This window comes from Triplophysa dalaica, chromosome 24 (genome assembly GCF_015846415.1).
Source record: "Triplophysa dalaica isolate WHDGS20190420 chromosome 24, ASM1584641v1, whole genome shotgun sequence".
Classification (NCBI taxonomy): domain Eukaryota; kingdom Metazoa; phylum Chordata; class Actinopteri; order Cypriniformes; family Nemacheilidae; genus Triplophysa; species Triplophysa dalaica.
Window position 1 is genome coordinate 10,025,204 of NC_079565.1, and position 14,077 is coordinate 10,039,280.

The 14,077-nt window shown below is 41.8% G+C and overlaps 1 protein-coding gene across 2 annotated transcripts in view; it reads right to left on the reverse strand.

Annotated features, from left to right (window-relative positions):
• The window catches only part of roraa (RAR-related orphan receptor A, paralog a), a 267,139-nt gene that overhangs the window by 55,594 nt on the left and 197,468 nt on the right, over positions 1 to 14,077 (reverse strand). Inside the window, exon 1 of one of the 2 annotated variants that reach the window (XM_056739459.1) lies at positions 8,397 to 8,532. The exons of the other annotated variant lie outside the window; for it this stretch is intronic. Coding sequence (XP_056595437.1) covers positions 8,397 to 8,427 — 31 coding nt within the window. The 5' untranslated portion in view covers positions 8,428 to 8,532. Of the gene's footprint in view, positions 1 to 8,396; positions 8,533 to 14,077 lie in introns of those variants that run through there. 2 annotated transcript variants of the gene reach the window in all.

Sequence of the window (14,077 nt, forward strand, 5' to 3'; positions counted from 1 at the left end):
TTCCTTCTTCACTGCTGCGTTCGTCTGTAACCGATGGCAAGCTTTACTTTCGGCAGTAATTAAATGACTCCCAGTTGTTGTCCATGCTGTCAGTGTAAATAACCCTATAGATAAAATGTGTTAAAATGAGGGCCATATATCGTGCGATTCTAATACTCTCAGTTTCTCAATGAATTACAGTTAAATGGCACCACATCCGAAAGCTAGAGGGCGCTCTTGCGCAAAAACTCTGAATATGGGAAACAGATGAAGAACGATTCGTTCCAGGAAATGCCAATGGACATATAATATTATTTTCATGATAATGTAGTATATTTATAGGGATGATGTTTGACGAGTTTTGCTTTTTCAAATGCACATTATAAACGACTCAATCTGGTGGTGGTTTAGATCGTGCAGTACTTCCTACTGATCAAAGAGCCGTAGTTTACGGAAGAGGTGTGCCTAAAACACAGAATCGCTTTAGACGTGTTTAATTAGCATGAATCGTGATATAAATCGGCAAGCTCTAGTTGAAATTAATTTGGTGTTATTTCGATATAACTTTTTTTCACAATGTGCATTGTTTCAAAGCAGCTTTACAAAAATGTCTACACTTTACAAAAAGGTTGTATTTGTTAAATTTAAACATTTATGCATTTGGCAGATGCTTTTATCCAAAGCGACTTAAATTGCATTTGTACTATAAATTTGTTTCTAAATATGTGTAATCCCCTGGGATTGAACCCATGACCTTGGTGTTGCTAACGCATGCTCTAACCACCGAGCCACAGGAAAGCGGTCCAGTCTATGAAATTTAGCGGCATCTAGTGATGAGGTTGCAAAATGCAACCAACGGCTCGCTGCTCCCCTTCCTTTCGAAGCACTACAGTGGCTGACACAGAATAAGATGTTGTCACGTTTTAGTTTTTTTTCTAAAGGGGATAACATATTTACGAATCGCTCTGTAGAGCAGTTTGTCAGTTAAGGGGAAAACAACATGTTGAATTCCATGAAAGGGGACCCACGCTGTATGTAGATAGAAATGACCCATTCTACTAATACATAAAACATAACGCTTCACTATGTAAGATCTTTCTACACCTCAGAAGACAGACATGTATATTATATTGCATTTCTGTCTATAGATCCTCCAAAAAGACCGCCACCAAGGGCTGTGGAGTGCCCTTACACGTTTCATTACTTTCCACTTTGAGTGATTACAGGTGCTTGATCGGGAAACATTCTGGGTAGGAATAGAACAGCAGGTCCCTCAATGGCCTCTGCAGGAGCCCCTCTAAATCAACTCAATGTTGCTTCTCTCGTTCCTCAATCAAGCCTTCTACTTAACGCCGTGTCTATTGTTCTGCCTTTCCTTTCTTTCCCTCTCTCTCCGGCCTTTTCCCTAATCTCATAAAAATTCAGATGGATACTCCCACATTTCGCTTCCCTCTCTCCTGCCATTCTTGAGAACATTAAAGCTGATCTCCATGGTGAAGACGGGAGGATGAACTCTCTGGCCTCTCAAGTATGCACTCCATGACACCCTGTTCCTCGCAGGGAACTAAAAGTGAGCACTGTTTTTATACGACAGATTTTGCGTATAGGATTTTGTCTTCGATTTTACACCTGAATTCCAAAGCTTAACCGGAAACACTTTGCGAGTAGTCATTATATAATATAGATCATTAATGCCACTCTTATCGCTCTCTCACGCCGGATGCAAAAAAGCTCTATTAGCACATTGATACCTCAACAGATGTTTCACAACTGTGCTTTGAACAAAATCTGCAGAAAAACGGCCATCAACTCAATATGTATTACTGTACATGACGTCTCACACATGTTGCCGAAATATTATCCTGACAAGACGAACCAACATTGCATGTTCAAACTTCACTGCAACAAAACTGAGATCAAAATCATAACAGGATCAGCCTCCGTGGGTCAGGATTGACTCGGCGGGCCTGGAGGTCTCTCCTTATGTCACAGCGGGGTCATCTGAAGAGCGAGACACAATCAGATCTCATCCACCTCCCCTGGGTCGCCCTCTTTCGCTCAATCACGCGCTCGCTCCAAACACAAACAACTACACTCCTTCATGCATGCCTGGAGTGGAGATTTGATTACTGGCAAACCCCTCGCAGCCCTCTCTGACTTTCGTCAAAGAAAGCAGGTCAAGTCTGCGAGGAAAGATGATACTGGTCCGATGGAGCAGGGATAAGAGATCTGACATCTTCAAGGGAGCAGGTTTGTCTGTGAGTTTATCCCCTTAACAGGTTTGATTTACCCAGAGATTAATAGCAAAAAAGCTTTGGTCTGAGAAGGCAAGCCTTCGAAGAGCTCCAGCGGTGGTGTAGTGGGCACTGGGGGCACCCCAAATTGGGAGTCACAGACTTTGGTTCTATACACAGGTGATGCCGTGTACAGAGATCTGCGTTCTTTTATATCCGAGTCTGACAAAACGCAAAATCGATAATGTTTTTTCCCCATTTCCTCTTTGATGCAACTTCAAAAGGGCCGGTGGACGGCTCTCAGAGGAGTGTTCAAGAGAAAGAGGGAGGGGCCCAGCTCCTCAAAAAAAACACTGAAGGAGCAAAGCAACGTGCTCAGAATTGAAAGAAAAGCTTCTTGCGACGGGGACCACTTTCAATCACTGCTGCGGTGTGCCAAGTTCAGCCCGTGTGAATGAGAGGAAAGGGCAAAGTGGTCTTGCATTGTAAGAGTCTATGTACATACCGCATGTATCTGCAGCTAATAAAGCAGCAGAGGTTCAGTCAGGGTTCACCCAACTCTGGCATACAGTAAAAAATACAAGTGTGTGTGTGCGAGAGGAAAAGCACGCCTCATTTGAAACTCTGGAGTTTGCGTGAACCCTGGAGCTGAGGAACTAGTCCCGCTGTCTTCCTAGAGAGTCTTTGACGACAAATGGGAGGTGCAATTTGTGCAATCCCTTCATTACTGTTTGTTCATAACAATCCATCTTTCAGCTCCCTCGTAAATAAATAGAATAATCTCCAACTGCTTTCCAGTTTGAGAATATGTGTTTATGAGCAAGTGTGCATTTTATGCGTACACACTCCGTTTGTGTAGGTGCGGCTGGACCTGTGATGAATGTGTTATCAGTGAAGCACTGTGGGAAGAATTCTGGCAGGCCTGAAATGCATTCTGACAGCCGGTGACATCAAAGGATTTTACGCTGATCCTAAATCAACGCAGGAAATTATGAGTCGTGCATTCCTATGAAAAATCAAATTATGCTCCAAATGAAAGGTTAAAAAAACACAATGCATGCTGCTTCATCTGCAAAAATGCTTTGATAATCAACAGTGATTGCTTCAACAGTGAAGTCAAGACAACATTAAACAACATAAGCGTTTCATTTCCATAATGTGACGTAATGCAGAGTAATACAGGGAATTCAGGAAGAATGTGGGATGGGGCTTATTAAAAAAATTTAAGGGACAGTTCACCCAAAAATGACAATTCTGTCATCATTTACTCACCTTCAAAATGTTCCAAATCTGTATGAATTTCTTTGTTCTGATGAACACAGAGAAAGATATTTGGAAGAATGCTAGATATTGGCTACCATTTACTCCCATAGTAGGAAAAAATGCTTAATAGGTTTCTATGTTCTGTTGAACACAAAAGAAGATATTTTGAAGAATGTAGGAAAGCGAACAGTTCAGGGGACCTTTTGACTACCATTGTCATTTTCCTACTTTGGTAGTCGAAGGCGTCCGAAAACCGTTGGTTACAAGCATTTGTACAAATATATTTCCTCGTGTTGATCAGAACAAAGAAATCTTTACAGATTTGAAACAAATTAAGTGTGAGTAAAGGATGACAGAATTTTCATTTTTGGGGGAACTGTCCCTTTAAAATTTGTAAATTGAATTTTGGTGGATGAAACAAAGTCAGCAACCATTGGTTAAAAACTAAAGACTTGCTTCCCACATGCACAAATGCATTTTAAAGATTTGGTTTTAAAGTTAAAGTTTTATAAAACACAATGAAGGAGATGCAGGAGAAATTTTTGCAAGTTTTGATGCTGTTTTGCCTGTTTTTACGAAGGAATAGTAGTGGATCAGATTTTCTGTGTTCTTGTTTGTGTGCTGTACGTTAGAAAACGGTTTAGATCAACATAGCGGTAAATAAAAATGACATCCCAAAGGGATTGTTCATCCCAAAAAGAAAATTGTTCTTGGCTTGAAAACATTGAAAAGAAGATTAAAGGGTTACAAAGACAACCACTTGTATCCTTTGGACTAACATGCGCTGAAAAATGGCCATAATAAGACCAGAAACTATTACAGAAAAAGTGAATTTTGATTTTAAGTTGGATACGAGTGTAACTAGATTCTCTTAACACAGCTTTGATTGAACCATCTGATGTAACACAAACGTTTTCAGAAGTGAAGGTTGTTTTGCCTGCCAAGAAGGTGAGCTGAAACTGGCACATGGGACTCATGCCAAACTGTCCAAGGCGCCAGGGCTCAGATGTAGCGTGTGGATGGGTGTGTCCGTGCATGGCATGGGTAACCACAACAAGTTCTGCACAGAAACCCACTCGTTCTATGTTTTCATCTGTTCCGCGGGGTTCTTTTCTCGATTCCTCTCATTCATGCCCGTTCTTTCTCTCTCACCATCTTGAGTGTCTGAATCACACACGCTCGCACACACACACTACCGGAGCTAAATCAAAAATCTATATTCTCAATGGTCAGTCAATATCTCATTAAGCAGTCACTGTGCCCAAGCTGGCAGGTAATGCATTTCACTGCTCTGACACACTATAGTAGACGCCCTGACAGTTTCTATCTCACACACACATGCGTGCACGCACACACGCCACACACTCTAATAACTAGTGGAAATGGCACATGGTTTCTTTCACAAGTTGTTGCGGTGAAATATGGTCATTGAGCTACCAAGGAGAAATGATGAGTGATCACATCTATGTGTGTGTGTGCGTCTGTGTAGACTTATCAATCCAATGCCCTCTTTCACATACTCAAATGGATCCCTCAGCTTGATCCAGTTCTGTCTTTTGGCAGGACTAGACTGGATTTAACTGCACAGCAGTCAGACAAAGCAATCGTCTATCAATCGTTGGGATACGAAGGCTTGGCCAACGTGTTGCAAACATGCAAATGCTATCATGACTTTTACCATTACTTTGACTAAAAAACCTCAGTTATAAAGGGCTTCTGTTGAGCTTCAATTGCTCGTGCCAACGTGTTAAAGAGTCAACATTTTAACAGCCACTATATTTTTTAAACAAAAGAAGATATTTTGAAGAATGTTCAAAATTGGTACACATTCACTTCTGTATGGACACAAAGTCAATGGATACCACCCCAGTCGGTTACTTCAAAATATCTTCTTTAGTGTGCGCCGGAGAAAGAAAGTCGTACATGTTTGAAACATGACAACAGGGTGAGTTAATATTGACATTAACATTTTCACTTTTTGTTGAGCTATCACTTTAAAGAAAGAACTAGCATGATGTTGACTATATGCAAGCCTATAAAAACAGCAATGCCACTTTTTCACCAAATCCCAAATAGTCCACTTAACACATCTCACGGCGGGGCAATAATCTCACTCTTTATTTGTAACCCCCGCCGGTGGGCTTCACCTTAATCTGATTTCGCCTGCCCTCTTTCTGTCCTTTGTGGCTAACTGGATTACAGGCAATCTTGTTAACCTCTGCTGCGTTACAGAGGCGCGTTAGAATCACCCTAGTCTCCTAGCCTACTGACTTCAGAGCAAACCACTAACGTTCACATCAGCATGCAAATGTTATTTGCCTCGACTTTGTTTGTAACGTCTGCAAACGTCCTTTTTTATTCCGGCCCGCTCACAACGTGCAACTTTGATCACACACAATAAAATACAGAGGAGACGCTTTTCTCTCGCACTTTCCAGCTTATTAAAGGTTCAATTACGGCACAGATGAAAAAGGCCCGCTTTCTCTGTCTTTGGCACATCAAACAACTTTCTTTAATTATGTTATTAATATTGGGAGTTTTCCTCGTAATTGTGCGGAGCAGGCGAGCTCATTTGCATAGGCTAATGAGTGGGATGTTTCCATTACAGGTAATTAGGTACTTGAGAGGCGACGTCGTGGCTAGGAGGCTGGAAAAGAGGAAGAGGGAGGGATGAAGAGCGAGAAGAGAAAAAACGTACTGTATCAAGCCACTGAATGAGGCGGCATTAGCATCTGAAGTGACGTGCCTGACAAATGACTAGCAAAGCAGATGTTTAGTAAAAACGTGATGGCGATAAAATGTGTTTACACCGAAATCAGTTACGCGATTATTTCAATACTTTTCAAGATAATGCTGAACTGATATTATTCAAACACAACTAATATGTGATAAAGCTTTTTACCGCATTGTAAAAAAACAAGAGTTGATAAGATTTAGATTTCTTATATTGAATACAATTTTAGTTTAGCATGCAAGGCAACTTTTTCGTTTTTTTTGTGTGTGTAGTAAAACAGGCTAAATTGCAACAGAAATGATCAGCATGCGTTTACGACATATGAAAAAACGGCCTTATTTGCTTATTTGTAAACACAACATTTATTCCTGATTTAAAACAAGCAAAATCGTTTAAAAATGTGAGGTGTTCTTAGTATGATAATTATATTTGGCATGAATAATTTTTCAATATCGTGACTTTGGAAACGGTAAGCACTAACACTCTAAAACAATGTCTCATGAAGGAGCAGGAAACGGTTAATGCTGTGGATTTATTTATTTATTGATCATTCTTAACGCCATTCCAGCATCTAATCCTATATTGTTAATGCTGTGGATGCGTTGTGTGAAGGTTCTGAGATTGCTTCAGTCTCCTAAAGCTCTATTTTCAGTCTATCCAGAACAACCCACACATGGGACCCAGGGTCAGAGGCTCATACACCTGCTCCTGCTTCAACACACACACACACACACACACAAACACGATCATACCCATGACAGCAGAGCTTAAAAAAAACACGCACGCCACAAACGGCTGCACGCAAGCGATGAAACCCACACATGCTATTCTAGATGAGATGTGCACGCTGAACACAAGCAAACCAAACACCTTAACTAAAGATCTGAAAAACTGCTCATCATTTATGTTGTTGTTCCACGTGCGCTGACTGCATCCCTTGTAGCTCCTCGCAAAATGAACTTCCAAGATTAGCATAAATATTTTATTAGGCAAAAAGAACATAAATCGAAGTGCAACATAAAAACATGCATAAATACATAACACGTGCGCGTGAGTGTTTATCTGTGTTTATGCATATAGATATCAGAGATATGAAGCAGTTCAGCGGTTCGGTAATGAAATAACAGCGAGTGCGGTGAAGGTGAGATGCTAAAATGCTTTCAGAGGGAGATGCACACAGAGTGTCACGGTGAAAAGTGGTGTTACCAACATCCAATGCTTTTTCCACTCTCAACACCCCACGCCTAATGCAGAATGACAGCTGTGTGTGTGTGTGTGTGGCGGTACAGTGATTGTACATATGGAGTGTTAATGGATTTGAGCGCGTGCATGTGTATGTGTGTGTACGTTTGGGTGTGAATGTATTTCTCGGTCTACGTATGTGTCAGAGTAATTGACAGTACGTCACGAGACTTCAGTTCAATCAAATTATCTACGTACTAACGTGTTTGTTTCAGGTTGTGTAAAAAAAGATGCATGAAGCATTCGTACAGTGAGAGAGTTATCCAGCCCGGGGACGATTGATGTGTGTGTGTGCGCATGGGGTATAGCAGGGGGTTGGGACGGCCGAGCGGGATTACGGAGACAGGATCAACACAAGTAGTGTTGCGGTGCGAACCTTGTTCTCGTGACTGTTCGCGGCCCAAAAAAATAGGTCAATGGAGCATGAAACGCACGCCGACGTCAACCTGAATGACAGCCAACGTGTCCTGCGTCCTGCATCTCGTGACAACACAAACATCTCAGACTTTAGGCAAGACCTTGTGCAGTAACTAATGAAACTATCACAGAATAAATACATACAGTAACTTAGATTTCTGTATTAATAAAAAAAAATTGCCAAGGGATACATTAGCTCATTTTCTCTCCATAATGCAAAACAAGCATTAAAATCATCAGCTTAAAAGCCCCTTTTTATTATTCAACAAAACCTTTCTCTCTCCTCATGCACAACTTTGTTTTCTATATCAAAGGAATGCAGAATAGAAATAAATGTGGCCATAGAGACAACGCCAGAACTTAATTCCCTCGCAATAAACACATACCCACATGCACAAACTCCCTCTCTCTCTTTCTCTTCAAACAAGCCATTCAAAGAGAGTTGGCAGACTATTCCTAAAGCCCCTTTGCAGCTCTCAAATAAAAGAAGTTTAAAAAAAAACACCGGCATGCTTTTCGTCTCTTACCTTTCATAGCTGAAATCACAAAATACATCATTAAGCTCGGCGGTCCATAGGCGAGCGATATCGCGAATGCTAGCTCGAGCCCTCCACTGCTGTTTCAGCAGCAGCTGGCCAGCATAGCTCTGCCGCTCAGCTGCGCTTGCATGACCACACCAGAATCCATGTGACTCTGACATCAGCGCTCTCTCACCCTCCGGCCCCGCCTGCTGGCTTGTAATTGGCAGAGGAGGCGGCCAATGACAAGGGAGAGGGAGGAGGAGGGGGGCTGCTGGGATTGTAAAGGGGGGGGGGGGTGAGCTGGCTGTCACTGTCTCTTGTGCTTTATCGCAAACAAGATGAAGTCAAAACAGTGGCAAATAAATGTTTTGGTGCGACTCGCAGTCAGGGTGGTTGAGCAACTGCAGGAATGTGTAGGAGATACATAAGAATGACGTAATGGGAAAAACAAATATGAAGGGTTTATTGTTTTATTATTTTATATGATGTGAAATAGTTTGAAATGTATTTACAGCATGTAAACTTGTTTAAAAATGTATATAGCGTGGAATGTGTGTAAATATGTTTGTATTTACAGTGGAGCTCAAATCAGTGAGAAATGCTATAAAATTAACACAATTATATTGTAGTTAGGGGGTTTCCTCCGGGTCCTCCGGTTTCCTCCCCTGGTCCAAAGACATGCATGGTAGGTTGATTGGCATCTCTGGAAAAATTGTCCGTAGGGTGTGAGTGAGTGAGTGAATGAGTGAGTGTGTGTGCCCTGCGATGGGTTGGCACTCCATCCAGGGTGTATCCTGCCTTGATGCCCGTTGACTCCTGAGATAGGCGCAGGCTCCCCGTGACCCGAGGTAGTTCGGATAAGCGGTAGAAAATGGAATGGAAAATGGAATGGAATATCGTAGTTAACTTGTTTTGTATAATTAGAGTAGGCCTATCATATGTGTGTTTGTGTGTTATTAATGTTTATAGAAATATTGCTTAAATATTTATATATATCAATATACGTAATATGTAAAACAATGATAAGAATCAATACAAACAACCAACATTACTCTTCAAAAATTTCAAAAAAAAAAAAATCTCAATTTCTATGAGCGTTACAGTCTTGAAGGGCAACTGTAGACAATCTATAAAAGAAATAAGTCATCAAAAAGAATGTTTTTCTTTTGTGCTGGCGCTATGGCTGCAGTCTCTCTTCCTGCATGCTAATATTAGACAGGCAGATGCAGCTCAGAGCAACTCCAGATGTTTCAGAGAGAGAGAGAGAGAGAGAGAGAGAGAGAGAGAGAGAGAGAGAGAGAGAGAAAGAGAGAGAGAGAGAGAGAGAGAGAGAGAGAGGGAGAGAGAAATCCTCTGACCTCCCTTCAGGAGGCTGGTATCATCCTTTCTGCTCTCACCACTCACTGTCCTGCCTGCTGAGAGCGGAGCTCACACTAGATGCTTCTGGCAGCTGAGCTCCAGAAGATATCAGGAGTGAGGAGAAGAGAGAGAGTGACAGAGAGAAAGAGAGAGAGAGAGAGAGAGAGAGAGAGAAAGAGAGAGAGAGAGAGAGAGAGAGAGAGAGAGAGAGAGACTAAGTGAGAGAGAGTGAGATAGACCAAGTGAGAGAGAGTGAGAGACAGAGAGAGAGAGAGAGAGAGGGTCTCGTACTGTTCTCTCCCCCACACAATGACGGTCTGATGAGTTTCAATATCTCACCATCCTTATTCATTTTCTCTCTCCACCCAAAACCCCCACCCACCTCTCTCTCCCTCTCTCTCTCCCTCTCAAATAATCTGCTCAGGCCTCACACCAGCTGGCTGCTCGTGATTCTGGTCTTAGAGAAAGCTGGCTTCGGCCAAAAACCCAGCTCCATTTTGAGTCCCACAAATAAGCCCCTGCTCTTCTCGTCTGCGCTCAGGACTGATGTGAATCTGAGATAGCAGTATTTCAACTCACTAACAAAAGCATTTTTATTGAGGCAAAACCTGTATATGACTCTTTCATCCGTGGAACACAAAAGAAGAAATTTTGAGAAATGTCTCAATGGTTTTTTGTGCATACAATGGAACTCAATGGGTGGCAATGTTGTTTGACGTTCGACGTTCTTCAAAATTATTTTGTGTTTTGCAGACAAATAAAAGTCATGCAGATTTAGAATGACATGAGGGTGTGTAAATGAAGAAAGATCCCTACTTATATAGTTTACTCACCTTCGAGTTGTTCCAAATGTGTATACATTTCTTCATACTGATGAACACAGAGAAAGATATTTAGAAAAATGCTTATAAACAAACAGATCTCAACCCCTATTGACTCCTATAGAAGGAAAAAACAGTGGTTGTCAAAAGTGAACTGTTTGCTGTCCCACATTCATCAAAATATCTTCTTTTGTGTTCAACAGAAGAAAAAAAAGAAAAAAGTCATTTTACCTTCTATGGGAGTCAATGGGGGTTGGGATCTGTTATAAGCATTCTTCCAAACATCTTTCTCTGTGTTCATCAGAACAAAGAAATGTATACAGATTTGGAACAACCTGAAGGTGAGTAAATGATGACTGAATTTTAACTTTTGGGCGAAGTATCCCTTTAAGGCAGCACCAAATTACTATATCATCAGATCGGGGCAAAGTTTGTCACACTCCATATATGAATATAATCATAACAGCGACCTTCAACCTTTTGCTAATATGACATATAATTGTGCATTTTAACACAAACTACATTCAATTTTAAATGTTTACAGAAGTGTGCATACATCTCTGCAACAAATATTTTTCTCAGATCACAGTTTACCTACATCTCTGCGGTTGCTATGCTAATTTAACACTAAATGAGCAGGAATAACTGCGTCGCGAATCCCCCGAATAAAAATATGCAAATACACGCTCCGCACCTGATGCCATAAATCTCGAAAATTACCGTCTGATCACGACCTCTTGCGTGATCCATTAGAGGCAGCGAAAATAAATTAACTCATGTTATGTCAACACCAATCCGTCAACAGTCTCCGCCTAATAAGGAAAATATAATTTCCCCACCGTGATTATCAAATGAGGCGTATCATAGCTGAAAATTAGTGACGTGGAGTTGCATTAGCGCTCGTGGAGGTAGTTTAGCGTGTGTCGAGCCGTGGCGTTAGCATGGCTGCTAGCAGTGGCCTGTTTTGCTCCTACCAAGCTGTTGTGCTTTGACAGCACGGCGTTTGCGTCCGACTGCAGCTTGTGGTAAGGTTAAACTGTCTCGCTCTGCAGTGACTCTTGTGGTCGGTAGGTAAGCAACGGTACTTGTGGTTAAGATGAGAGCTTGCAGACTGTTGAGAAAAAGTTTCAGAGAACAGCAAGATGATGTCGCCTCAGGGCAGTGCAGTACAGACGCACGTGTTCGTGAGGCGGAGGAAATAATATGTGCACACTCACATACAAAACTACCACATTTTGGTCGTATTAACCCCAGTAAAACTGAATTATCAGTAACGGTGAAGAAAGATCTGAGGCCAGAGTTACAGATAAATATGAACAAGGACATACTGTGTCGTGCATGTACTGCATGTTGTTTACATCGTGTTTATTTGTAGAAAATTGAGACGGGACAAACTTGTCAAGACAACCATACTTCAGATAAAGTCAGCTAAATCGTACCGTTTCAGAGCATGTCAAATCTCATTCGGTAATTTCCGAGTACGTTCCAAAACAGCCACTGGAGACATCGACATCTCCGAGGTGTTAAAAATCTAACTGTGAAGAACGGCAACAATCAACGGAGGAATTAAGTGGTGTTAATGACAACAGCTGCCACCAGACAGACCTTGTCCTCTCCGCTCTGTCCCTGAAATGTGTTTCCCTTCCTTCAAACCTGGTTTTCCTGACCTCGATCGCATGTCGAGTTCGACCCTGTCTCAGAAGACACTGGCTATTTAAAGCTTTGTTTAATTCACATGATTCCGACAACACGAGTACGACATGTTCCTGGATCGACATACTTTGTCCATCCGGAAACAAATCATTCATATAAACCAATCACATTCTGCTTCTTGGATGTGTGTCCCCGCAGATGCCCAGCGAGAACCAAAATCGAGCCCTGTCGACTCTCTTTCACCGTCTCTCCAAAGAATCAGGCGCCCGAGTCAAGTGTCTAGCTCTGCACCTCCTGATTAACTCAAGCAAATGTATTTATTGTAAACAACCCCTGTGGGATGGAATTCAATTGAGAGGGGATGCAGAGCATCCACCGGTGCCCCCGAGGAGCCAGGCGAAGGACCGCAGACGATAATGGGCTCATTAGCAGTCTGTCAGTAGCGTCCCACGCACGGGCAGAGAGAACAGCAGCTGATCCTCTATGCACTTTAACTCCTGTCGCTCCTCAGCGGAGCTGTGGACTTTAAAGAGATGTTTGCTACTTATGCATTCATGAAGGGAAAATGTATCTTAATTTACTTTGTTAATGTCGGCAGTCGCACACCGAGGGTACGTTTTAGGGGAGCCACAATTTAGTATTCACAATAACTGATATTAAAGTACCAGTTCACCTTCAAAATGAAAATTCTGTCATCATTTAGGAGCCCTTGTGTCATTTCAGACCTGCAGAACCCAAAAGAAGATATTTGGAAAAATGTTGGTAACAGAACAGCACTGGCCCCGGTTCACTTCTATTATAACCAATGCTGGTGAATGGGGGGCTGTTAAAAACGTTCCTCAAAACATCTTCTTTTGTGTTCCGCGGAACAAATGATGACAAAATGTTCATTTTGAAGGTGAACTGCTCCTTTAAGAACCATGATTATGGTACGAAGTATATTCTACACATTTAAAGGAACTCACTATGTACTTCTAAAGCCTAAGATAGAAAAATAGAAGAGGAGATAAATGGTGAAAGAGAAAAAGACGAGTCTTAAAGATGCCACATACTAGACATGACGAAAGTTTCCTTCCAGAGTGTACAGGAAGGAACTGACGTCACTCCATCCACAGAGTCTAATGCTTCTGATTTATCTGGATTAGGGCAAGAGTTTCTGTTACAGGCCACCCTGACTGGAGAAACAGTAGATACCTCACAGAAGTGGCACTTTTCTCTCAGCGGCGTCGACAGCGGCAAGCACTTTCTGCCAACGTGGAGCCATTACTGAATTAACAAGTCCCCCTAAATACACACCAAAAACCTCAATATGGATCAGTTTAATATCTACTCCAAAAAGCGCGGGGGCACAATTTCAAACCGTAAGCGCACGAGCCCATATAAAACAATCATAAACCAATTTAGAACCATTCCAGGCAATTTCCTGTGGCTTCCATCTGCGAAGAGGACTTCAATAAATCACGTCGACAACAAGGGGAATATCTATTTCCAGGATAAATAGACAAGACTATTGGGCTCCTTTCTTTGAAAGAAAGGAAGACGTTACAAAGGGAGTTCAAATAAGAGAAACCGTAGAAGGTACAGAGACGGTAAAATTAGCATGCCGTTTCCTTTTTAGGAACATTTTCCACAATCTTTTTTAGCATTGATTGATAATGCAGCGATGTAGGTTGGGCGGTTGGGGATATTTGAGGGAGGTTTTGTCGAACTGAGACCTGGTTAAGAAACTTAAAAGGCTTTATAAAGGGAAGATTCTGATATCAAATGATCATTAGAAATCATTGAATCAAGCATGACGAACAACAGGACGCCTTCAAGTCCTGGTAAACTACGTTGTTCAATGGTTACGATCTT